This window comes from Notamacropus eugenii, chromosome 2 (assembly GCF_028372415.1).
Source record: "Notamacropus eugenii isolate mMacEug1 chromosome 2, mMacEug1.pri_v2, whole genome shotgun sequence".
Classification (NCBI taxonomy): Eukaryota; Metazoa; Chordata; class Mammalia; order Diprotodontia; family Macropodidae; genus Notamacropus; species Notamacropus eugenii.
The window spans coordinates 523,066,957-523,093,052 of record NC_092873.1 but is presented as its reverse complement, the minus strand read 5'-3'; the positions used below and the strand labels follow the sequence as shown (position 1 = coordinate 523,093,052).

At 47.7% G+C, this 26,096-nt stretch overlaps 2 protein-coding genes across 5 annotated transcripts in view; one reads left to right on the top strand and one right to left on the bottom strand.

Annotated features, from left to right (window-relative positions):
- DOCK7 (dedicator of cytokinesis 7) overlaps positions 1-13,693 on the top strand; it is a 157,125-nt gene extending 143,432 nt beyond the window's left edge. For 2 of the 4 annotated variants that reach the window (XM_072649711.1, XM_072649709.1), the window contains 7 exons: positions 8,283-8,417; positions 9,352-9,441; positions 9,573-9,809; positions 10,157-10,300; positions 11,213-11,319; positions 11,582-11,749; positions 13,240-13,693. In XM_072649711.1, the coding sequence (XP_072505812.1) occupies positions 8,283-8,417; positions 9,352-9,441; positions 9,573-9,809; positions 10,157-10,300; positions 11,213-11,319; positions 11,582-11,749; positions 13,240-13,282 (924 nt within the window). In that variant the 3' untranslated portion in view covers positions 13,283-13,693. The remainder of the gene's footprint in view (positions 1-8,282; positions 8,418-9,351; positions 9,442-9,572; positions 9,810-10,156; positions 10,301-11,212; positions 11,320-11,581; positions 11,750-13,239) is intronic. The other 2 variants (XM_072649710.1, XM_072649712.1) reach the window with 1 other exon arrangement.
- USP1 (ubiquitin specific peptidase 1) lies at positions 13,380-25,007 on the bottom strand. Its single transcript, XM_072649713.1, has 10 exons — positions 24,883-25,007; positions 24,440-24,631; positions 24,158-24,284; positions 23,958-24,065; positions 22,771-22,931; positions 21,230-21,897; positions 20,458-20,628; positions 19,450-19,651; positions 18,296-19,033; positions 13,380-16,375 (listed from the first exon to the last, which is right to left on the bottom strand). Exons 2-10 carry the CDS (start codon positions 24,607-24,609, stop codon positions 16,297-16,299), a joined length of 2,424 nt encoding a protein of 807 aa, XP_072505814.1. The 5' UTR covers positions 24,610-24,631; positions 24,883-25,007; the 3' UTR covers positions 13,380-16,296.
- Between the last annotated feature and the right edge of the window lie 1,089 nt (positions 25,008-26,096).

Here is a 26,096-nt window from a genome sequence, read left to right as displayed (position 1 = left end):
CAGTGATTGGAGAGCTGCGTGTAAATAAAACTTACTTTAGAATCCACAGAAAAACGAGTACTGGAACTAGCACTTCAGAGGAATTCTGTTACAATTCCTTTTAGTTATAGCAAAGAATTTCAGATGCCACCCAGTACACTTCAAAAAGGAAGTCAGACGCAGCCATTCTCGAGGTTTTACCAGTAAAGTGAGGCTGAGCTATTAGGTGACATCTTTGCTATTCACATGCTCCCATGTTTGGGATAAGGCAGCATGACCCAGATTTATGGGTCTAAACCTAAAAATGTAAAAAAATTCTGTTGCATCCAGATTTTTTTCCTCCACCAAAATCAGTACCTACCTTTTATTTTTCTTCCATATGAAGCAACTAATTTGCCAGTGAAGTTAATTTAACAGTTTGATGTTTAAAACGTGTCATCACCATCAGCCTGAAATGAAACTCATTTCTGTGCCTCCAGGGGGTCTCATCAGTCAAAGGCTTTCCTCTGATATCCCTCCCCTGGAGCACTTGGCTTAATCAGTCAACTAAAAAATGAGACCTCGAAGAATGAGAGTTAGAACCTCTAAGCCGCCGCTGTTGCCAGCTGGCCTGACGCTAAATCGACCCCTGAGCTTGATCCTTCTCATTAGCTAGAGTGTCATCGTGTTACTGCATGTTCAGAGACACCTCATGTCCCGGTCCTGTCCGATCACTCTGCCGTCCGCCTCTGCTGGACCTCGAGCTTTTGAGCTTCCAAGTTTGTTGCATGTTTGGTTTTTGCTTTTCTTTTGTAAATACTTGAATGGATGCTTGCATTTTTAAATTTATTTGCTACCATTTGCTGCTTATTTGTATTGAAATTCTTCTAATTAAAATACTTTCTGTTTTCTCTTCTCTTGCCCCTGGTTGCTGACCCTCCTTCCCACTTTTACTATTGTCTGTTGTGGTAAGTTTGTTCTTTGTGAATATTTTTCTTTTTGACTCCGTGGCAGCCCCAGTAATTCCATTGTGTCAAAGAGCTCTGCCAATCAGTTGCCAAAAACTTGACAAAATTCACTCCCTGGATTGACATCCAGTGAGAGTCATTCTAGCCTCCAAACAGGGCAGTGTGAGTGGAGAACTTGTGCTGGGAGGATGCTGGAGCTGCCCGTCATCCTCTTTGAATTGGAACAAATTGCTTCTTGAGTTGGCAAAGCATTTTGGCTCTGTGTGTGTTTGTATCCAAGATAACTCTTGAGACTTGATTCCTCGCAGTTCCGATCCTGAGCTCTTCGTGAATCGCAGCAGCTTCATTCTACTCTTGCAAATCCGTTCTGGCTGCGCAGTCTTCACCTCCATCCTCTCTTCTATTGAGCCCTATTATTTTTCTCAAAATAATAGAAAAGAAAATGCATTTTAATCACTCCTTTTCTTGGGGCTGCATTTGTTGCTCTGGTTCAAAGACATGAGTTTCCAGGCATTTGAGTTTTTTCTGAATTTCAGTCTAGAAAATGGTGGCATGTGTGTGGCATGTTTCCTAGTGTGATTTTTTTTTTCAATTATTAATGTGAACTGGTCTAATTTTCTAGTGGGATATATACAGAGGTTTTGTCTTTGTCCTATAACTGGTAGAATGTGACTAGATAAGACCATGTCCAGATTTTCAAATTAACCTCCAGTTTTTAGAGAGAGTAACCCCTAAGTATTGACAGCAAACATTCAGCCAGACACTTTTTCTCATTTCTTGAAAACATAAAATGTATTTCTTTGAGAAGAATGCCATCATCTGTACAGGAGGCAAGGGGCTGGGTTGGTGGCTGCTCAGTCCAGCAGGTGACCAGGGGAAAGAATGGGGCTGGCCATGGATAGATGACCTTTGATGTGGGGGTCCTGAGAAACAGCCAGCCCTCTCTCTCCCCATCACAGCAGATTGGGAAGGACAGCACCTGGTCTTTTTGTTCATATGCTGCCGTGGAACTGGGAAAGCAGCTAGCCTCAGAATACATGAGGAAGGAAACCTGAGTCTTGTGGCCAAGCTAGGACGCCTCCTCTCCTCTTTTTTCCAGTGCCTTTGTTCTTGAGAATTCTGATTCTCTGTCCTGTTTTACTATGGGACCTAACTCTCCCTGGCCAACAGTGTTGCTGCCCGCTGCCCTTTTATCAAAGAAAGACTTTAGCAGGGACACCTCCCCGGCAGGGAGACCTGCCTCTCTAGAGTCTTGTCTTCCTCAAGAAGGATGACTCCCTGCATGCAGTCACCTCCACGCATCTGTAGACTGCCTTATGCTCTGCACAGTTTACTTCTGGGTTAGGCAGATCCCTGGAGCCCTGGTGGTCAGTGCTAGAGTCCTGAGGTCTCCCTGGCCCTTGCCTTTCCTGTCAGCCCAGCAGAGTGGGCCTGGGAACCCAGTCTGTGACAGTGGGGCCAGTAAGCATTATGCAGAGTCGTGCTCTGGCCTGAGGCTGATTAATCATTATTCTGCCTTTGTTTCTTAGGGAATGATCTGTGTCTGTGTGGGACAGGTGCCCAGGCAGAGTGAGCTAGTGCATATCACTGGCTGGTCTGACAGCCTTTGGAATCAGAATTCATTTCAAAGACAGAAACACACTTAAATTCTCATTCCATTTTTTAGAGTAAAACCTCTTCTTCTTTCTTCCAAAAATGTCTGTGATGAACTGTGTGCCCCTCAGGCTCAGACTTCTGCCAGCATTTCTGGGGGTTTGTGAGCTTCACCCACCTCAGCAGTGACCACTAGTGTCAAACCTTGACATAACCTGGTCCCTGGTGCCTTAGATCTTGAGGCGCAGCATCCAAGCCAGTCCTGAGTCCTGAGCAGCCCCCAGCCCCAAGACTGGGGCTCCCTTCACCCCCCGAACCGCTCCCTGACCCCTGCCAGGCTTAAACCCTGTTTGTGGAACAAGTCCAGCCTGCTGGGGCTGTCCTGAAAACAAATGGATGCTCACATGCTCTTCAGGCTAATCAGCAGTTGCTTAAGTCCAGACAAGTCAGCAGAGTGTCAGTCAAGCCTTGATGTGCAGGTTGCTGTTTCCTGAGGATTGGATGCTCACCCTGGAAATGTAACAGTCAGCTCTTCCCGCCGGGTTAGATCTGGCCCCAGCACAGCCAGCCTGCCCTCCGCAGTGCAGCTCTCCACTGAGCTCAGCTCAGCACCACACTGGTGCAGTTCTGTGACTTGCCTAGTGTAGGAGGAGACTGAGCAGGTTCGAGATCCAGCCCCAGGGAGACTGCTGTCAGAGGGGAGGGAGTCAGAAAGAGAAGGATGGTGCCTGCCCCAATCAGGTGGAGACTTTCCCAGGCAGAGTGGATGGATGAGAACAGTTTGTTCCAGTAGCCAAGAAGGTGGCCAGAGCAAGTGCCATGGAGAACTGAGAGCTCTGTCAGACACAGAAGATGCCAAGGTGGTCCACTGCGTCATTGCATCAAGTCATCCTGACTGTTGTTCTGCCACTGGACTCTGATGACTGGAACAAAGAGTGAGGCTGACAACTTTGTGCAGCCGTACCCACTTCAGTCCAGTTCATAGGTGAGTTAATATGTCACCCATGACCTGAAAGCCATGATCAAAAAAAGAGCCTAGACATCATCAAGGAAAACTACCCTGATATTCTGGAACCAGAGGGCAAAATCAATATTGAAAGAATTCACCGATCACCTCCTGAAAGAGATCCGAAAAGAAAAACCCCTAGGAACATTGTGGCCAAATTCCAGAGTTCCCAAGTCAAGAAGGAAATATTGCAAGCAGCCAGAAAGAAACAATTTGAGTATTGTGGAAATACAATCAGGATAACACAGGATCCGGCAGCTTCAACATTAAGGGATCAAAGGGCTTGGAATAGGATAGTCCAGAAGTCAAAGGAACTAGGATTAAAACCAAGAATCACCTACCTAGCAAAACTGAGTATAACACTTCAAGGGAAAAAATGGTCATTCAATGAAATAGAGGACTTTCAAGCATTCTTGACGAAAAGACCACAGTTGAATAGAAAATTTGACTTTCAAACACAAGAATAAAGAGAAGCATGAAAAGGTAAACAGGAAAGAGAAATCATAAAGGACTTACTGAAGTTGACTTCTTTACATTCCTAAATGGAAAGATAATATTTGTAACTCCTGCAACTTTTCTGAATATTTGGGTAATTGGAGGGAATTTTACACACACACACACACACACACACACACACACACACAGAGGGCACAGAGTGAATAGGAAGGGATAGCTAAAAAAGTAAAATTAAGGGGTGGGAGAAGAATATATTGGGAAGAAAAAAGAGAAAAAATTATCTCATAAAAAAGGCAAGAAAAAGCTTTTTCAATGGAGGAGAAAAGGGGGAGGTGAGGGAAAAAGTGAAGCTTACTCTCTTCACATTTGCCTTAATGAGGGAATAACATGCGCCCTCAATTTGGCATGCAAATCTATTTTACACTGCAGGAAATTAGGGAAGGGGATAAGTGAAGTATGGAGGGATGATAGGGAGGGAAAATGAGAGGAGGGGGGTAATTAGAAGGAAATACTTTTGGGGAAGGATAAGGTCAAAAGAGAGAATAGAATAAATGGGGGGCAGGATAGGATGGAGGGAAATATAGCTAGTCTTTCACAACATGACTATTATGGAAGTCTTTAGCAAAACTACACATATACAGCCTATATTGAGTTGCTTGCCTTCTCAGTGGGGATGGGTGGGGAGGGAGGAAGGGAGAGAAGTTGGAACTGAAAGTTTTAGGAGCGAATGTTGAGAATTGTTTTTAGCATGGAACTAGGAAATAAGAAATACAGGTAATGGGGTATAGAAATCTATCTTGCCCTACAAGAAAAGAGAGAAGATGGAGATAAGGGAAGGGAGGGGTGTGATAGAAGGGAGGGTAGATTGGGAGAAGGGGTTATCAGAATGCATGGTGTTTGGGGAGAGAGGAGAGAGCTGGGGAGAAAATTTGAAACTCAAAATCTTGAGGAAATGAATGTTGAAAACTAAAAATAAATAAATAAAATTTAAAAATGTCACCCATGATATCATGAGTCTTCAGAAAGAAAGGACAGACTGCAATGACATTATTTTAAAAATTGACAGACTGGTTAATCAAGAACCACAGTGAAAATATGACCATAAAAGGCTAAAGCATCTCCAGGAAAGTTAAATCCAGGAGGGTGAGGGTCTGGAAATCCTGTTCTATGAGGACTGGTCCTGGAGGACCAGTAGGAGCTCTGTATGTTAACAAAGCTCTTTATGTATATCCATGTTCATAGAGAGAGACAGAGTGGGGGAGACAGGGGCACTTTCTTTGGGCATTTGAAGGACAGAGTGATGTTGTGCAGGGAGGGTTCCGGTTCTTGTTTGGGGCTCCAGGGAGCAGAGCTGAGACTCCAGGGTTGAGGAGGGGGGAAGCAGTTCAACCATGAATAGGCTCCTCCCTCCCTCGGTTCTTCCAAAGATTCTCAGCCAGATCCCTCTCTGCACAAGCTGTGCAAAGACTCCCTCGCAGACTCTCTCCTTCCTTACATCTGTCTCCCTCCTTCATCACCTCCTTCATCTCAAGACCTTTCTTGTCCTGCCCCACCTCTTGTTAATGCTGCCTCCTGCCACAAGTTACCTGGTCTGTCTTTTGTATTGGGCAGCAAGGTTTAATGGTTGGAGCACCAGGCTCAGAGTCAGAGAGATCTGAGTTCACATCCAGCTGTGTGACCCTGGGCAAGTCATTTTACCCTCTTGGCTTCATTCTCCTCATCTATAAAAGGAGCTGGAAAAGGAAATGACAAACTGTTCCAGTATCAAGGTCAAGAAAACCCCACATGGTGGCTGATCAACAAGAAAAACATTTTGCGTTGACTTGTCTATGCACCCGTTGCCTCCTCCAGAAGAATGTGAACTCACAGGTTCCTAACCAACGCTTGCCTGCATTGCTCGAGGATGCGATGAAGGGATTCCAAGGATCTCTGGGGTCATTCTCATCCCTAGACTTTTAGTTAATGTCTTGAATGAGTTTGCTTCAATCTAAATGGAGAGTTTTCCTCCTCCAGCTTCAGATTGTACAGATTATTTTTATTGCATTTGATTAGGTCTTTTTTCCTATTATCAGACACTGATTGTCTTTTCCATCCCGAAACTCTCTTAACAAGTGAGCAGAGTCAAGCAGAACAACTCCCTCTATTGGCATTGTTCTCATTCTGGACATCAGTTCCTCATCTCCCTCAGGATGGGGCAGCTTTCTTTTATCACTGATGCTTTGGAGTTCTGATTGATCATTATATTCACTAGAGATCTTTAGTCTTTTAAGTTCTTCCTCTGTATAGTGTTGATAGTATTTTATCGATCGTCCCCGGGTTCTGCTCCCTCCCCTCTGCATCAGTTCGTGCAAAGGTTTATACAGCACAATTACATTCTCTGACAGTCATGTGCTATACTTGGGGTTTAGTCATTCCAATCAATGGATGTCCCCTTGGTTTCTAATTGTTTGCCCTACAAAAAGAGCTGCTATAAATATGTGTATTTACAGTAGGGGGGTGTGTGTGTGTGTGTGTGTGTGTGTGTGTGTGTGTGTGTGTTTGTGGGGGGGTGTATGTGTTTTCTATACATGTATATGAGAATGGAAGATGTTTTTAGGTGACTACTTGAATATCAGATTTTGAAATGCCAATACTGTTAACAAGGTTTTTGTTTTTCAACTAGGAGAAGTCAGTTGATATCTAGTTTATAATTAGAACCATTAGAGAGATGTTCATATCTGTAGTAAAGCAGGGTAGTTATTTGTGTAATTTATTTGAGGTCACCATCCCTTTGAGGTAGGAAACGTTAAGATTTCAGTTAGTTCCACAAGTGCTGATAGAATCACATTTAGACCCTAAGCCCCTGGGCTGGGGACACAGAACCAAAATGAACCATCCCAAGAGAAAGATGTTAACCTGATAAGCGCAACTCACACTCAGCTCTGCAAGTGTTCGGGGCCACTCCTTTACCTGAAGTATTAACAACACAAAGCAGGTCAAGAGCTTTCCAAGACAGCTCTTCTCCAGCCTGGTTCTGCCTGGTCTCAGAACTAGGCCCAGCAGCAGAAAGACAGGCAGGTCTGCACTCCTGGCAGCTGAGCTGTCTGAAGATGAAATGTGCGCACTGCCTTTAGAGCATAATCAGTGTCTTCATGCAAAGACTGGGTGATGCCTTGTCCAGGGTGTATTAAATGGCTCTCCTAGTCAGGTCCAGATTGGCCTGGCCCCCTTTGGCAGTCTGCTGAAACCTAGAACCCCATTTCAGAGTAGTATGTGTATGTGTTTCCATTTATAATTGAAAGAAAGGGTAAATTTCAGTGAAAATAAAAATATAATCTCCCCCCATTAAAGTTCATGGAATGTCCCCAAGTCTAGCTGTGGATCCGAAGTCTAAAAAGGCTCCATGATTCCATCCCCTGCTGAGATTGTGGTGCCAGTATAAGGCAACCTGCAGACCTGCGACTTGCATTTTCCCCACATCCCTTACATTATATGCCATTTTTCATGACTGACTGTGTCAACACCTCTGACCTGGTATTGAGAGAATAAGAATGAGAGAGCATGAAATGAGATGTGGATTCAATGTCAACTCAGTTGGTGGGTGTCTCTGTGCAGGCATAATAACCCAAAGCTCTAACAGTGAACCTGAATAGCAAATGTGTTTCTGGGGGACACAAAGCATCTCAATCATTTTTTTAAACTACTTTACATTTGGATTCTCTGTGTTTTTTGTGAGAGTAAAAGGGAGCTTGTCATAGTTTCTTCATTGGACAGCTTTTGGTTTTTAGAAAAATAAATCAACCTTCCCCTCAGAATGTGAGTTTCTGCTTGGCATTTTTGCTTCACAGTCGTCCTCCAAGCACAGGTCACTCTCTTCCGTTTTTGCTGGCAGAGAGGGTCTCTGAAGGGCTTTCAATATTGTCTAAGACAGACTGTGTAAGAAGCACACGCATGATTGTTGTTTTAGACGCTGACATCACTGACATGATGCATATGTAAGAAGCACATGTCAACACACGCTTCTTTAACTCAGAAGAGAATGACATTCAGCTGCTTAGCTTTCAGTCAGAACATCACGTGTGATCTGTTCGCTGTCTGCTTAAAATAGTCATTTAGTAATTTGGACATAATGCTATGTTCTCTATTTTAAATCCTTTCTTAACTAAAAAAAAAATACCTAGTCATTTTGCCTCTAGAATTTTCCATTTTGTGAATTTGCACTGATGTATTTTGTGAATAGAAGCCAGTTAGCCATGATGTGGATGTCGGGTATGGTGTAAAACAGCTCTTTGTGTTAAGAAGTATTCATTGTCTTTACTTAGGATGGCAAGCGGATGTTTGGGACCTATTTCCGCGTGGGTTTTTATGGGACCAAGTTTGGGGACTTGGATGAGCAGGAGTTCGTATATAAAGAGCCCGCGATAACTAAACTTGCTGAGATCTCGCACAGACTGGAGGTGAGCGCTCAGACAGTTCGGCCACTGTTGTCCCTGGTTTGGTCTCTTGTTGCCACCCTAAGGGTCCAGCCAATGACAAGCTCGTGCTCAGAGTTCAAGGGGCTTCCAGCATGGCTTTCTCCAAATTCATTTTTAGCACCATTAGAATACTAAAATAATAATCATACGAATTCCATGTTTCAAGATATTCCAACCAGTTTCCATGCAACATTTCATTTGCCCCTCAGGATCCCTGCAAGGTAATTAGGGATGTGTATTATGCACATTTTATAGATAACAGGTAATGAAGGGCAGAGAAATTAAATGACCGTTATTAATAGAACCGGGATTAGAATCCAATTGTTCGCGTTACGGGAGCAGTCCCCTCTCTGTTAGGCGCTGATATTTCCCAGATCAGCCAGCATGCCACTGAAAGCACTTCATTACCCAGACAGCACCTCACCTGGAAACAGTCTGACCTGCATATTGTGAGCTTTTCCTTGTTGATTAATCCGTAGTTTTTGGCTAATATTCCCTTTCAAATTTTTACTGTACTTACGTGGTCTCCATCTTTCCAAGCCAATAAAAACTAGACCCTAGGCATCAAAGAAATTAAATGTGACCTACCCTTCCTTCCTGTTCCCTTATTGTTTGGTTTTTTTGAAAGTCTGTATTGAGGACTGTATATTTTCTAAATGTGTGTGCTTGTTCCTTTTTTACTTTTGATAGATTGGAGGAAAAGAGGAAATTGGAGCAGTCAGTGTGAAGTTCGAGGGCCTGTTTTGTTGGCATGGGAAACAAATGATTTCTTAAAGTTATTCCCGTGGCTGCTTTACACATTAAAGTCATCTAAAATGTTCATGTTCTCTGAGCTGTCTTCACAACAGCTCTTTTCTTACCTTTTAATTTTGTGTAAAATAGAGCCTTCAAGTGAAATTTTTTCTCTTTATTTTAGGGATTTTATGGAGAAAGATTTGGAGAGGATGTAGTTGAAGTAATCAAAGATTCTAACCCTGTGGACAAGTGCAAATTAGATCCTAATAAGGTATGGTGACAATAGAGAGACATCAAGTATAATGACACCTTGGAGATGCACCCTGATTTCTTTGGGAAAAGCTAAATTGATGATGACGTGATGTGACGTTGAAGGAACCAAGGTGGTCTTTCTTCTCTTAGGCATATATTCAGATCACATATGTGGAGCCCTACTTTGACACATATGAAATGAAGGACAGAATCACATACTTTGACAAAAACTATAATCTCCGACGTTTCCTGTACTGCACGCCCTTCACGTTAGATGGCCGTGCCCACGGGGAGCTGCACGAGCAGTTCAAACGGAAGACCGTCCTCACCACATCCCACGCCTTTCCTTACATTAAAACCAGAATCAATGTCATTCACAAGGAGGAGGTGAGATCGGTGGCTTAGGGTCAGGGATAGAATGGTTTGGAGGAAGGGGTGGGTGCTGGCTAAGCCTCATGGCCCAGCAGGACCCTTGCACCATGGGCTGTGCCTCTTATCACCAATGCAGCAGAATAACAGCAGGCCCTTCGGCCAGCAGGTGCTTTTTGCCTGGAAGCTTTGGTTCTTTGTGGGGGTAACCAGGGTTTAGAAATAAAGGATGAGGCTAGAATCCACAATGAACTTCTTAGTTTCAAGTGAAATTCATCAATTTTCATTAACTCTATGAATTCAGTCATTTTAAAGAAATTCCTTAACTGGCTCTGTGCTCATCTTGTGAATGCTGTTTCTCATAGATCATATTGACCCCCATTGAGGTTGCTATTGAAGACATGCAAAAAAAGACCCAAGAGCTGGCTTTTGCCACACACCAGGACCCAGCAGACCCCAAGATGCTTCAGATGGTCCTCCAAGGGTCTGTGGGCACAACAGTGAACCAGGTGAGGCCACCAGAGGAAAGCAGCGCTGCTCGGTGTCATCTGGAGTCCCATGGTTAGCAGAGTTTCTTTGTTGTGGTGGTGGTTAGTAAACACTTAAAAATGTACAAGTGGATCGAATCTGGGTCCATCACTCAGCATCCCTTGCAAAGATACAGATTGCAGCCACCTTTGCCTGCCTGCCCAGCATTCTGGGGCATTCCTGAACATGTTCTGTCTCTCTCACCATGTGACCAGTCCACCCTTCTCCATTTTCTTTGATGACACCCAGGCTCCAGTCTTCCCTGGTCCCTTGTTTGTGCTGTGCACGGCCTTCTCTTGCCACCAAGGGCTGCCTCCCTGTTGCCCTCTGAGCCATACTCGTGATTGTTCTGTGACTCACAGCCACAAAGCTACAACTGCAGGAGAATGATCAGGACCATGGATAGGGAAAGAATAAATCAGCTGAAAACGTTGTTTGTTATCTTCAGGGAGTCCTTGTAGAAATGTGTTTCAGAGAGTTTAATCCTGGCTACACACAGATCAGGACCAGGTCATGCATCCATGCATCTGTTTCATTAGCCTCTTAGTAAGCACCTGCTAGAAGCCAGGCCCTTCCTGGTTGCTGGAGAGGCACAGACAGAAGGCAGCAGCCCCTTCAGGCAGCTTATAGTCTAGTCCAAGTCCTTGGGGGGTGGCCCTTTGACTGAGTCCAAGTTTTACACAACAAATGGGATTGTAGCCCCTCCTGGGCCTGTGGTGAGGATCGGTGAGATGTTGGTAAAGTGACTCACGTGCCAGCTGGGCATTGCCATTCTCTTTATGCTTGTTGTTACTTTCATCATTGCTTGTTTGCAGTGGTTTCAGAAGAGTGGGCAGACAGGGTCTTTCTGTGCCATGCATGCCCCTCACTTGATGGATCTTTCTGTCTTGCAGGGACCCTTAGAAGTGGCCCAAGTTTTCCTGTCAGAAATACCCCATGACCCCAAGCTCTTCAGACACCATAACAAGCTGCGTCTATGCTTCAAAGACTTTACTAAAAGGTAGTTGGTGGGCGATGGAGTGGGAGTGGCTGGCCCCACTGCAGGCCCCAGACCCCTGGCTAGGTGGGGGCACATTCACAACCAGGGCTGCCAAGCTCTTGCCTCCTCAGCCTTCCAGGTGATTGACTGGGGCCTGAGCTTAGTGTGAATGTGAGTCTAGACAGTCCACTCGTTCAGGCTGTAGCTGCGGAGCGAGGTGAACATGAGCTCAAAGTGGGCTCCATGGGCTTGTGGTGGCCCACTGACCAGTCTTATCTCACAGGTGTGAGGATGCCTTAAGGAAGAACAAAAGTTTGATCGGACCAGACCAGAAGGAGTACCAGAGGGAGCTGGAAAGGAACTACCACCGGCTGAAGGAGGCCCTGCAGCCACTCATCAGCAGGAAGATCCCCCAGCTGTACAAGGCCTTGCTGCCTAGCACTGGCCACAGGTACTGGGCCCAAGGCTGCTCTGAAGGGCCTGAAGGCAGAGCCCAGACGAGTGAATGGAAGGCAGGGAGGAGAGGGGTAGTTCTCATTGACAAGTCCCACCTTTGGAAACCTTTGAGCTGGAGAGACGGCACCCTGCCAGGGGTATTAGAGAGGGGCATGCGCACTGCCTGAACAGCCGCACCAGCTCACTTCCTGGGTGGCCTTCCTGTTACCTGGATTCCTGAATCCCTTGTCTCCTAGAACAAGTGTAAACCACGGTAATCCAGACAGCCCGCCCCTCCCCCCTCCCCCCCGCCCAGGACTAAGTCCAAAGTGAGGACCCATTGCTCTCACTGCAGCCATTTGGGGGAAGGAGCGGCCCTGGAGGGTCCACAGAGTGGGAGGAAGGTCACCCTTTCCCCTAGAAAACAGCCCTTGTTATCATCAGGGTTCACCTGGAAAGGCGGGTGTGGAGAGGTTCTAGGGAAGGAGACCAGCCAGGCATCCAGGGGGTGGGATGTAGGTGAGACTGCAGTGAAGGTAGAAGCTACAGGACAATAGATGGTCATCTATGGCAAGCATAAGTGAGGGGGTCACTGGGAGAATGGCAGTGCCATGATCAGGATGGGGTGAGCCTCACGAGGGGATGAGACACCTGCAGGACAGAGGGCTGGTGGAGTATCCTGGAGCTCAGGAGAGGAGACGATCCTGTGCACAGAGCTGCTGAGGAGCTGGAGGGGTCAGAGAAGGAAGGACAGCAAGGGGGCAAAGAGCCTGCGAGACAGAAGAATGAGGGAGAGAGGGCATCTTGAGAGGCCAGCAACATTATTAAGTGAGGCTCTGTGCAGAGTGCTAGGGTCACCAAGATTTTTCCTGCCATCTGTCCAGCAGAAACGGCACCAGAGGGAGATGAAGACAGGTGAAGGTGTGGAGGGGAGGGGACCAGCTGGGGAGGTAGGGGCCAGGCCAACAGAGGGACAAAGAGCCTTGGGCTCTGGGAGGGTCAATGGGAGCTCCAAGGCATCTGGGGCTCTAGAGAGGGTAAGAAAGATGAGAGAGACCCTTGGGCATGCAGGAGAGGACAGAGAATTAAGCAATCCATCAGCAAATATTTCCGAAGTGCCTCCTAGGCATCAGGCCCACTGGGGGTTAGCCACTGGGGTTACTGCAGGTATAAGGAGGCAAGTGATCCTTGCTCACAGTAAGCTTACATTCTCATGGGGAGACAGCCGGTCATATAAAAAGATGTGCAATGTCAGTATTAAGTTAACAAATGTAAACCTAGACAGTCATTCAGACCAGACAGTGGAGGAGGGAGGGCAGCAGCTGCACAGGAGATGGTGCCTGACCGCCATCTTACCTTCGCGAGGCCTCAAAAGGAGGGATGCAGGGCGGAGCGCATTCCAGCCTGGAGAACTCAAGAGGACGTCCTGAGATTCCTTTTGCTGAGTTAAGAGAAACTGGGGGCATGAGGGGCAGGGAACCTTATTTTCCTTCTTTGTCCCCGCAGAGATTCCTTCAGCAGAATGAGTCTTCGCAAAGTGGACCTCTAGGGAAAGACAGAGCACTTGCCCCGGTTTATTGAAAAGAAAGTCATGTTCTCAACACAGTCAGAACCTGGGACTTCGTTTTGGACAACGTGTCTTCATGTCCTTCTGTGGAAGAGTTTGGTGGTCAGAATGATACTGGACTGTCCAATGTAGACTGTTACTGCATAAAAATCCTGGCTGTGGTTTCCAGTGTCCTGGGAGATGGTGTAAGCTTTTCAAAAGCCATTTCTAAGATTCAAAGGTACACTAAATACATTTACTATTATTTATAGCATACTTAATGTTAAATTTATTTACATCAAGTTCATAGATTTAATTTATATTAGGAGCTTTTCCAGATGCATTTTTGAACCATTTTAATGTAGTAATGTTTATTTTAAAGGTACTTATTAAATATGTGGATGTTTTCACCTATTTTATTGTGATGTGAACATTCCCATTTGGTGATGGTGGCAGAAGCTGATAGAAAACTGATTTATAGCTATTGCTTTCAAAGCTGTTGAAATGAAAATTATGACTGATGACCATGTAGGACCAAATAAGACCAACAGACTTGCTTGGAGATGGATAATTGGAGCTTATGAAGTTGTAGAATGAAAACATGACAGGTTAGCTTACACCCTTCAGTTCTCCTGGGTCCTGGCGGCCATTGACAGCAATTGCCAAGGAGCAGAAAGGACCCAGCCGGGACACACACAACAGGTGGGCATCCTCTGGGGCAAGGACTTGATGTAACAGGGAGGATTCCTGGGGATTCTAGCCAAGGGATGGAAGGAAGACATGTGACGCTAAGCTAGACTGTCCCAAATGGTGGCAGGGGGCCACGCGTTGGGAGGGGGAGTTTAGAGCATGTTCTGGTCTGGTTCTCTGGATTCAGGGTATTTATTCCTGGACAGTTCAGCCAGTGAAACAGCAATTAACCACACCCCAGCACCTGGTTTTCCTAGAGTATCAGCCACCTCCAAGGGAGCGTCAGGTCATTTCAACATGATTGTGAAATGGTGCTGGATTGGTTTTCAGAATCTGTCTTGCCTGTTACTTGAAGAAAAATCATACCTCTGATTATGTCAGCACCTCAAAAAGATTTTCTAGGGAGAAATTGATTATTGTCACTAAGTACCAGATGGAGGACGGTGTCATTTGTAAGTTCTCAGTTAATACTTAATCCTCTTGCAGGAAAGAAACATTTGTGTCTGGATTGAGAACACATTTGAATATCTTTGGAGATTTTGCAAATTGACGCTCTGATAGCATTTCCGATCATTGGATTGTATCCTGTATTTGAATGATATTGTTCATTGATCCCAGGGAAGCAGATCTTTCTTCTGTCTACAAGTGAGCCAGTATTTCAGCACATGACTTCTTTCTGCTGGTGACAGCCAAACAAGGAGCCAGATTCTGTAAAACATGTCCAAATGGGCAAGACCATCTTGAGCTGACTTCTAGCAGTATCAAGTCTGACTGACCCAGAGCAGAGAGCAGTGTCTAGTCTGGCCTGTATGTGTATGTATACCAAGGCTGGCTGTTGATGGGCACCCAAAGGTAGGTGCCTAGAAAGACCCTCATGTATCCTCTCCCAGAGAATCACTCAGGTCTGGCTGGAGGGGAAAACATGAAGTAAGGAAGGTGGGGCACTACACTTCTAGCTCCAGATGATGATGATGATGATGATGATGATGACGACGACGACGACGACGACGACGACGACGATGATGACGACGATGATGACAATGATGGGGATGCTAACAGCTCACATTTCTGAGATGCCTGCTGTGCGTCCAGCACTGAACTAAGCAGTGATCCTCACAACCACCCTGGGAGGCAGGTGTTATTATCACCCTTTTACAGATGAGGATACTGAGGCAGCAATGAAGTGACTTGCCCAGGTGTCCAAGGCTAGGAGGTGTCTGGGGCTGGATTTGAACTTGGATCTTCCTGCCTCCAGGCCCAGCACACTTTCCACTGCATAATTAGCTGCTAGAGCATTGGCATTTTACTCCTTCTGTGTCTGGGTAAGTCAGCTCCTTTTTTCCTCATCCAGAAAGTAAGGGGGGCTCTGAGGTGCTACCCATTTGGTCTGAGCGGAAGGCTATTTGACAAGCCCCATGTCCTAGGGAAGGGAAGGAAGCCCCTCTGCCTGCAGCCAGGACCACGTCTGAGCCGTCTTAACGGAGCCCAACTGCGTTGATGTTCCCAGGGATGAGTCACTAAGACTGCTAAGAACTGATGCATTTGTGATGGGGAAGTCAGGGATGTGAGCAGAGACTGATGGAGGCAGCCCTCACCCATTGCTACTGAGGTCTCATGGACTGAAGCGGTTTTGCAGCCTTCTCATTGGACCCTTAGGATTCCTTCCAGTGTAAGTATGCTTCCTGAAAGGTCTGGCCAGCCTCTCGTAGCTTCCTGTCTGCCTTCTCTAAACTGATCTCAGTTAAAGCTCTTTCATTTCTTGGCTTTGCCAAGTCTTCCCAGCAGTTAAGTGACACAATATGAAGAATTGGAGCTCAGGCACGCTTCAGCTTGAAGTCATATGAGATGCTCGTCTCCCATGCAGTCCCAGCGATACCACATAATTAAGCTGCAAATTAACCCTACAAGCCCAGCGAAGAGAAAGGATTCCTTAGTGATTCAGAATACCCTTAATGGCCACGTCATGGATTTGGTTCCTATTTACAAAAATATCTGACTGAAAAACTTGCCCATCTGAGCCCCTCTGGCTTGTCACAAGAACAGTTCAAGAGCAAATTAGCCCCAGGGTCTGACTTCCTGCCTCTGAAGACCACCTTCAGACTCATAACCCAGTCCCTTCACATAGGGGACCTTTGCCTTAAGGGAAGAAGAAACCTCGAAACATTCCATCTCAAGCACTTCCTAACTTATTTTTATTATTGAAAAAACGCCTTACCCAGTCTTCAGACAACACATTACCATGTGTGACGGCTATTATGCAGCCCCTGTTCATTGTCTGAATCAACAGCACAGCATAGTCAAAAAACTGCATGCAACCTTAGGCAGCCTTAACGATATCCGGAATAAAAGCCAAGCCTTGCAGCAGCACATACCCCGAGTACTGGGTCCATTTCTGGAAACCACCATCTAGAAGGTAAATTGTGGGCACAAACAACAGTGAGGGGACTTTCCCAACGGAGCTGAATGGATATTTGATCTATAAAAGCCTGTGCGCGCATGGAACCAAAGTTGTCCATTATTTGAAGGGTAACACATGGGATGAAGGAAGAGTTGTTCTCATCCCCCAAACAACAAAACAAGGACCACTGCAGGGTGCTTTTAGGGAGGCTACTCCTGGCCATCCTGCTAGATGATGAAAAACTGACGTTGGAGCCACATGTGGTGCGGCCCATCCTTCAAGGCCTGTCAAGTACGCAGAGCTGAGGTGACTACATCTTAGGGTTTGTGGTAACCAAGTGGGCCTAGGTGGGTACTAAGCAGATGTTAGAGGGAGTAACATTAGGCCCAATTTAACATTTTACTTTTAACAAGCAGTGGCCTTACATAAATCATTTCACTCTCAAGTCCCAGTTTCCTCCTCTATATGGTCTTTTTTTTCCAGCATCTTAACGTAGGAATAGGCATCCAACAATGTTTCCTAACATAGTAGGCACTCACTCTCTAATACTTTCACCTCCACACTATCTTTTTCCTTGTAGAATATCTTCATTCTGATAGAAATTTTGGTGAACTTCAAATTAACGCTGAAACTTAACGTATAAATGTGGTACAGAAATAATCATTTCTTTAAAATATTTCCTTAGAACATTTTAGATCATGACTGTTAGTTAATAAGCAATACCCAAACACAGCCCTAAGACTTTACCATTTACAATGGTCTTTTCCAGGTAGTAAGCTTTACTTTTACGATATTTAAAATTTCCATGCAGATAAATCTTAATTGTGGTCAAATATCATTCCATCAAATCACGAGTGATTTTGAATCGACACATTGGCTTGTTCCAAATGTTACTGAGTAGGGCCCTCCCCATTTTTCATGTAAAACAGTGACCACCATAAGGTAAACAGCACCCTGAATCATTCTTTAAGGACTGGTAAAGCTAGTATATTACTTTTCATACAAGAAAATAATGTTGTAAAGGTAATTATGAATGTTTATTCCACATATATACACAAATTCTATTCTTGAAAGTAACCAGATGCTTTAGGGTAGAAAGCTGTAAGTACAAAACTTTAGTGAGTTTGTATACATTGCTGCTAAACATTTTAAATTGAATGCCCTCCCTCTCTAAAAAAAAAAAAAAACCCTAAAGGTCATACTTCTAAACTTTTATATCCTATTTACAAATTATATAGCAATGTGACTATGAAGAAATACAGACTACTCTTGTCCAAACCTAGACTGATCTAAAGTACAAAATCATAATCATAAATATATATATATCTATAAAATCCTCCTAAGGTAGTGATGGGCAAGGATGTTGTCCAAGGGCTTCTGAGATACACCTTCCAAAGTGATCCAAGGCACAGAATTCACGCCAGTGTGAACATGCAAGTTCTAGAATCTGTGTGTCTTAACAACCTTCAAGGATTCTGCTTCATAACTTTGTTATAAAACTAAATGCAATGAGATGACTGCCTCCTAATTTACAAAACCACACGATCTATAAACATTGGCAGTAGATATAATTATTCCAAAATATGGAAAATACAAATACAGCACTTTATTTTTAAAAGCCAATACAAGAGACAGGTGTAAAACTTTCTTTAAAAAGTGTTTTTTAAATAGCTCTATTTGGACAAATTGTTCCAGAACCTACACAAGTTTGTCCTCAGAAGCTAATGTATTGCTAGTCTCCAGCAGAGTGGTTAGTGAACATGGAAAATGAATTCTAGAAATTAACCAGGTTTTCAGTCATTCAGATTTCACTATTCATACAAAAACTAGAGACCAGTAATAACCCAGGAGCTTCCAAAGGCCAATGAGCTGCTACCTCAGGAGTCCTTGCTGTAATCTGTTTATATACACAAGGAAAATACACTCACTCTATAATTTTCTTATAAAACAGTAGGTAAGGAGTAGACGTGGAGGATGTCGCAGGGGAAAGTGAATTCAGAAAGTCTTTTTCTTCCGTCACTTTCACTTCAGAATCATCAAAGAGCAGCCACTTGCCCTCATACTCTTTCAAGCTCTGCAGCACATCGGACACTTTGCTTTCTGGCCTGTTTGCATTAGCATCCATCTGGCCATTGGGCTCCTTGCTTCTGTCCAGCTCCTGGGTCCCGTTTGTGCTGCTGGACTCGGGGCTTCTGTTTTCAGGCAAGGTCCCGATGCCCTTCTCTGCGTTGGATGCTCGGTGGCTGCTGCAGAAGTCATAGTCCGGCCTACTCTTCTGTCCCCCAAGAAGGCCAACAGCTTCCACACTTTTTTTGCTCAGGACTTTGCTGGGCTGTGCGCTCCCGCTGACTCGGAAGGACACTTCGTCATCGTAATCGTCAGCCAGAGCCTTGGCGGCATCGTCGTTCAGTGGGTCAGGCTTAGCCATCTCATACACTTGGTCCACCACAAAATTCTCCGTATCGAGTTCCAGACTATTAAGGTCGGTGACTTTAACAGAAGCAGTATAGTGGCCGCTGCTGATGGTGATCCCACTGTGCATTACCACTGCGAACAGTCCGTAGCTATCATTGGTTGGCTTGGTGCTCCACTCTTCTAGGGACAGCTTCAGGGGTGTCAACAAGGGAGTATTGATCTTGGAGAGTCCTCCACCATAACAATCAAATCTGTCAAAAGGAAAAGACAAGTCGTGTAATATTCATCGCACAGACAAAAAATATTTCATCTGGGCCCACTTGGATTATGAAATGACAACCCTAATTGAATTTGTTTCTGGTGTGTAGTTCAAACATTCTGATGAATGGATTCATGACAAAAGTCTGAGGACAAATTAAGTATCTGGTCTGCCTCACAACTGCAGGATGATATAAAGGAGACATTTGTCTTTTACGCTACATGACCTCTGGTCCTTTGACTGTCACATTCCATGTATACTATGAGGAAAAACAGGTCCCCATTTGTGAAGAGACTTCTCACCTCTCCCCTGATAATGGTAGCACCCCCTAGAGAGCTGGAATGCTGGGGAGTGTGTGCTAGGATGTTTGGGTACCACCACTTTGATCAAACTTTGTCTGATACTCACTCCAAGCCAGAGGCAGCAAAACACTTCAAGTGGATGGTTATCACCTCAGGCATCTTGTCAAAAAGGAGGCTTCTTTCCGCCTCTGTGTAATGATGACAATTCTCGCAGAAGTATTTGTCCTCACCCACGATCCTCTCCACGGAAGCAAACTGAGAGATGGCCCACTTCAAACTCTTCAGCTCTGTCTTGGGCTCTGGAGAAACTGCACAAGAAAATCATGTTCTGTCACTCACATACATTGTTTCTTGGTCACATTTAACAAAATCACAAAACCTCAAAATGAGTACTAAAAGAAAAGCCAGGACTTGCTCAGGCGAATGGATGGTGGTCAGATTCAGAAGCTGGCCGCCTTCTAGATACATGCAGGATACCATTGTTTGCCTACACCAAATGTTACTGTCAAGTGTGCATTTGCTGATGGTAAGAAATGGCTCTTGGAAGGTGAGAGTCAAGGAGCTAAAATTTAATCTCCTCTTCTAGTTCATATGTGTAGCGTGACCTGTATCACATAAGCCAGATTTTATAAATTTCCAAAATCAAGAAAATGAGGCACCCAACATGCTTTTAAAGTGGAAGACGGTTGAAAGCCATTAAAACAAGGGGCAGAAAGAAAAACCAACTCACCACATGGGAGACCTAAAAAGGGTGGAGGTCAAAAAGTCCCTCAAAGTCAACCTTTGAGTGCAATCTAACGAGAATCCAAAAATGTCTTGCTTCCCCCAAATAATGCTTCCAGGAATCCCCCACTTAAACACAGCAAGACAGTGTTGTTCTACAGGGACACTGTTACACAGGGACATCTGAGCAGGGTTTCAGTCTTCAGATACATGTAATGACAATGACACTAGATAGGGGGAACCCTAGCCTTGGAACAGCTCTCAACAGGAGACTGGTTTACACTTATGATGTAACAGCCAACTTGTTTGGAATCACACATGCCTCGATTCACCTTTTTTCAGCCAAGAGCAGTGCCTAGCGGGCTTCGCTGATGTTGCTCATCATACTCACTCTCTGAACTTTCCTGCACTTTGGAAAACTCCTCCTCTTGGACTGGGACGCTGATGTCTTGGAAGTCTTCCCTCCTCTCTGTTAAACTTTCACACTCCAAGCACCGAGTTCTCAGCACCAGCTGGCCTTGGAATAATTTCTCCACCAACTCGAAACAAACTTGTTCCACCCCTACAAGGAAGGTGAACTCCGACTCAAACACTGAGAACTCCCACTCCAAGTGTCTTAAATGAACACCACATGAGCAAACTTGAAGCTCTTTTTTTCTGACCCACTCTACTCTCTCAGCCAGTCAGCACAGCCTGAAAGGAAACACTGCATACTGAATCACCTTCCTTTCTCTTCTAGGACAAAGTCCCAAAGGTTTGGTTTTCCTTGTTTAAGGCACCTCTACAGAAAATCAGGGTGATTCAAGCAATTTCTCCATATGCCCTTTCAACTACCTGGGTACCGCAGTCCAGCTGGCACTATCAGCACAATGACAGCTCACCCCCACTATAGCACTCATTTTTCCTAGAACCCTACAGCAGCCAAGAGTAATTAAAAGTTTTAAAACTGTTAATGAGAGGCCTAGATAAATAGTCAAAAGACAGAAGTCTATGGTGCTGACTCTGCTGCTGCCTTTAAACACTGACTCCAAATCTTCCCACCTTAAAACACTCCCCCACCCCAGAGTACTCCCCCTACCCCAAGTGCCTGGGGCTGAGCCCGACAAAGGAGGGTCAAGCTCCACTCTGCTTCTGGTGGATTCTGGGAAGGCATCAGTACTGACCTTTGTTTCTCAAAGACTGCATTTCTTTGTCTTCCACACTGTTCTCTGGGGGTGCAGGCTCCCCAGAGTCATCTTTCAAGGTGCCCTTGGTTTCCCTTTTCAAGTCCTCCTCACAACTGCCATCAGTTTCTTTCAAAGGCCCTTTGGGTCCTGAATGTGTGGTGATTTTCCCCAGACTGCAGAACTTGGAAAGGATGCTGGGCTGTTTGGTAGCAGGCTTCAGCCAGTTTACTTTGAGCCTTGATTTCTTGTGGTTCGGCCGGGCACTATCTCCATCAGCAGCACTTTTAGGCATCGTTTCAGGAGAACTTTCCAAGCGAGCGTCCCCAGCAGCTTTTCTCTTGGACCGCGTCTGCCTCTGGTTTTCTTCGGCTGCCGTGGGCTCCTTGGACAGCTTAGACTTCTTCTTGGGGTTTCCCACTTCGCTGTCACTTTTCCTTTTCCCATTTCCCTTCAGGAACCTGTCTTTCCCTTCTCCGTCATCCTCAATGGTGTTTGTTTCACTACCTTCTTTGGGAGGAGGAGGGGGAGGTGATGCTTCTGCTGGCGCGCTTCTCAGCTCTTCCTTCTTCAGGAGCTGGCATGTCTCCTGAATGTTTCCCAAGATGCACTGCAGTACCTCCTGAGCATCATGTTGCAGGTAGCCTTCATACATGGGGTTCAGCTCCCTGCAAAGAACAAGCTGTCACTCAAATGACTGCCACTGTTCTCTAACACGCAACTTCATTCTTTCCATTTAAAATAGCGCCATTAGCCAGTGACATTGACAATATTCTTAAATAAGACCCCCCCTCCTTCCCACATAGTGCATCTCCTTTTAATGACCAAAATCAACATCTCTCCCCTTGCCCCAGAAAACACAACCAAAATACCCAAATACCAAACAAACCAGCAAAAAAGCAGGTGAGTCAAGACCAAGAACCGCTCACTAGGAAATAGATTAGAATTTAACAATAAGGGCCTTTCTCTTTTAATCAGTATACAAATGCACCGAACCTCCAGTTTTTCTCCTTCGCCTGTTCAGGAAGCATGCAGCCAAAGTTGATGCTTTTCAAAATTTCAAAAAATGATTCAATAAACAAAAAGAACCTAGCAATTAACTGTTATTTGGTCATTTTAGTCATGTATAAATTTCTGTGATTTGGGGGGTTTTTAACCTTGGCAGAGACAATGGAGTGGTTTGCATTTCATTCTCCAACTCCTTCACAGATGAGGAAACTGAGGCGAACTGTGTAAAATGACTTGCCCAGAGTTACACAGATAGTAAGTATCTTAGGCCATATCTGAACTCAGAAAAGACAAGTCTTCCTGACCCCAGGCCCAGCACTCTATCCACCGCACCACCTAGCTCCCCAGAGAGTCCTAGACTCAATTTAAACTGCTTCTTGCTGTGGCAGTGGGTGGGGTTTGCACAGACAATGTTTAAAAGGCTGAACTTATATAACACGTACAACATACACACCGCAGCTCTGACATCAATGTTCTGCTGCACTGTGCTCACCAGTTTGGAGAAAACATTTAAATTTCACTCTAGGCTTTACCTCAGAGTGTTAAGCAGCCGCCGTGGCTGAGTAGCAAGTTCATCAGTGTATTTCTCTGGGTTCAAAAGAAAATTGGCCTGAAGTTGTTCCACTGAAATTATTAAAGACTGTAAGCTGCATATTAATTCGTAGCTTGCCAGGCTGTCTTCTTTGCAATTTCCCTGCAAGAAAGAAACGTAAATAAACCAATCTGATATCTATGAATACAAGGATTTTCCCCTTTTCTTCATTCCTTTCTACATACTATAAAAAATAACATCTAAGAGTAGTTTCCAGAAGCAATCTCTTGCTACCTGCACATGCCAAAATAAAAATTTAGCTTGAGTAAAGGGAATTCATTTTACCTTTTACTTCAAAGACAACTTGAAGCTTTTCTATATGGCTAAACAACTTTTTGCTTCCGACAGAAAGCTTTAGCAGGCTCCTGTCTTGATGCTCACTCAAATTGTCCACATGGCAGGTGCCAGAGCCAGGAAGACCACACAAGCCTACCCTCTAAATAACCTGCACTTCCTTATTCCCAAACCAACTCAAATGTTTCCTTATTAGCTGGAACATCAGCATTTCGTTTGAATACAGATTAAACTGCCCAATTTTACACATCACTTCTACGCCTGTTAACGGAGAGTCTCAGAAATTGCCCATCAAGTTGGATGTCTCACCCTTTCCCTGGACACAATGCCCAAGGCACTTGGATCTTAAATTCTATGGTTAACCTCAACAATGAACAACCTATGCCAGTCTAAATTGGCAATTCTATTTTGAGAGCCAGACACAGAGATCAGTGAAGCTGCTTGTTTGTGACAAGTGTGACAGGTGTGAGAAGGAAGCAGGCCTTGCCCTAACCTCCCCTAAGATTTAATCGTGGAGGCAAGATGAGCCCTGTCCGGGACATTAGGAAGGACTCCACCTCAAAGCTGGTCATTCCAGGCTTTCCTGCGGTGCCAGACGATGCACCCCCGAGGGCACACAGCCTCTGGCTTGTCTTCCCCCGTAAGAGAGGGACTCCAGGTAACAAGCCGGTCCTGCTGTCTCCGCAGGGGGCCCGCACCGCAGGGGCTCAGCACCGCTTCAGACAGAACCGCAGACCCCCAAAGGAAGCCAGGCTTCGGCAGAGAACCCGGCACTCCCGGGGAAGGCTCCGGGGTGACCCAGCCCAGGTCCCGGCGGCCGCACCGGCCCCTCACCTTGTCCGCCTTGGCATCGGCCTCCTCCTTCAGGCTCTCCCTCTTCCTCGTAATGACGTTGAACAGGTGTTTGACTCCAGTTTTAAACCCAGGACAGAAGTACAGCACCTGCGGAGAGGGCGGCGTCAGGCGCGGGCCCCGCCCCTCGCTGGACGCCCCGCCCACGCCCCGCCCCTCACCCGGAGGCCCCGCCCCCTCACCTGCAGGACGCTGTTCAGGTAGCAGGTGTTGCCCAGGTTGTTGAGCCCCACGAAGGGCAGCAGATTCTCCCGCTTCTCGCAGCCGAGGGGCGAGGGCTGGGCGGCGGCCGCGGGCACCACCTGGTCCCTGGGGAGGGCGGAGCGCGCGGATGAGCCCCGGGGGTCCGTGCCCCTCCCCCTCCCCGGGGATCCCCCCGTCCCTCCCCCAGAGTCGGTGCCCCTCCCGGGGGTCTCCCGTCCCTCCCGGGGTCCCCCCGCGTGCACGCGCACGCGCACACGCACACGTCCGGGCCCGCGCCGTCCCCGTCCCGCTCCTCCTCGTCCTGCGCGTCCGCGAAGTCCAGGGCGCGCTTCGTCTCCTTCCTCTGGAAGAACTTGAGGGACAGGCGGCTCTTCTTGGGGCTCCCCCGGGCCGCCGGGCCCTGGCTCTCGCTCGGCACCACCCCGGGCATCTCTCCCCGTCACCCGCGGCACCTGCCGGGCGCGCACAGGTCACGACCCCGCGCGCGGGACCCCCCCCCCCGCTGGGGGCGGGGCGTGGGCGCGAGCGCTCCCCGGCAACGCCCCCACCTGCCCGGAGCCCCCCCCCGACCCTCCCCCGGACCCCCGGCCTACCCCCGGGCGTACGGGGCTGGGGGGAGGGCCGCCCGTCTCCACCCGCGCCCTCCTCCGCGGGGCAGGGCGGGCCGCCAGCCTCAGTTTCCCCGCGGGGCCCGCGCGCTTACTGGCTCATGGCAGCGGCCGCCGGCGCGGCTCCATCCCCGGGGCGGGGCCGGGCGGCGGTCCGGGGCCCCGGGCGGGGCGGAGGGGGCGCTCCGGGGCTCGGGAGGCTCGGCGGGGTCCGGACGCGGCCGCCGCCGGCGCAGGCTTGGCGCGTTTTCCGCGGCGCCAGGACCCCCGCGCCGGGCGCCGCGACCCTGCCAGGCGCCGCTCGGAAACGCCGGGGCGGGCTCCGCGGCCTCGGGCCCGGCAGGCCGAGCCCAGCGCTGCCGCCGCCGCTAGTCCCCGCGACGCGCCCAGGCTCCGGGGCCGGCTCGAACGGCGGCTGCCCCCGGGCACCTAACGGGCGGCTGTGCGGTTTCGAAGGGCGCAGGCGGCGGCGCGGGCAGCTCGCGGGGTCCTCGCTGGGCGCGCGCGTGCCGGCCGAGGCCTGGCCGCCGGGATCGAGCCGCCGAAGCTCTCGCGGGCGCTCGCTCTCCCCGCCCCCACCAGCCCTGAGCGCGCGGGACGAAAGCGAAACGTACGGGTCGGGAGACGGCCCAGAGCGCGGGGAGGCGGGGCAGGAGCTCCCCGACGGAGGAGGGCTGCCGCCAATTACTCGAACCGGCCAATCCGCGACGGAACTCGAGTTCCGGCGCGTTCCCGGGCAGCCAATCGGAGAGGTGGTGGGCGGGAGCGAGGGCGGTGCGGCACGGCCTGCACCAATCACGGCGGGGAAACATCCCAAAGACGCCGCGCGCCCCTCTCCCTCGCGTTCTCGCTCCGCGCTTTGCGCTGGGAGTGGGTTCCGGGGGCGGTGGCTCCCGGTGGGCGCGAGCTAGGATTGCCTCGCTCTGAGCGATGAGGCTTGGACCAGGGGAGGGGAGGGAGAGAGGGAACGTTGGCCCTGGCGTCCCATTCCTAGCTCCCCTCCGTTACCGGGGAAACCAGATTTTAAATAAAACGGCGGCGGATCCGCGCGCCCCCGAAGGACGGTGGCCGAGCGGGGGCGGGGCCTGGCCTGGACGAGAGCGGAAGTGGGCGGGGCATCCGGAGCTCTTCTCGGCAGTTCCGGCTTCTCCCTTCCCGTCTCCCTCTAGCAGGGACCTCCGCCCCGACTTCCGCCTCTCCCTTCTTCCGCAGGTTAGCGGTCCTGACCCGGCTGCGCTTTCTTTCTGTCATGGGCGGTCATCTTTAGGCCGAGCGTGCCGCGCCGGCCCCCAGCCTCGGGCCGCCCTTG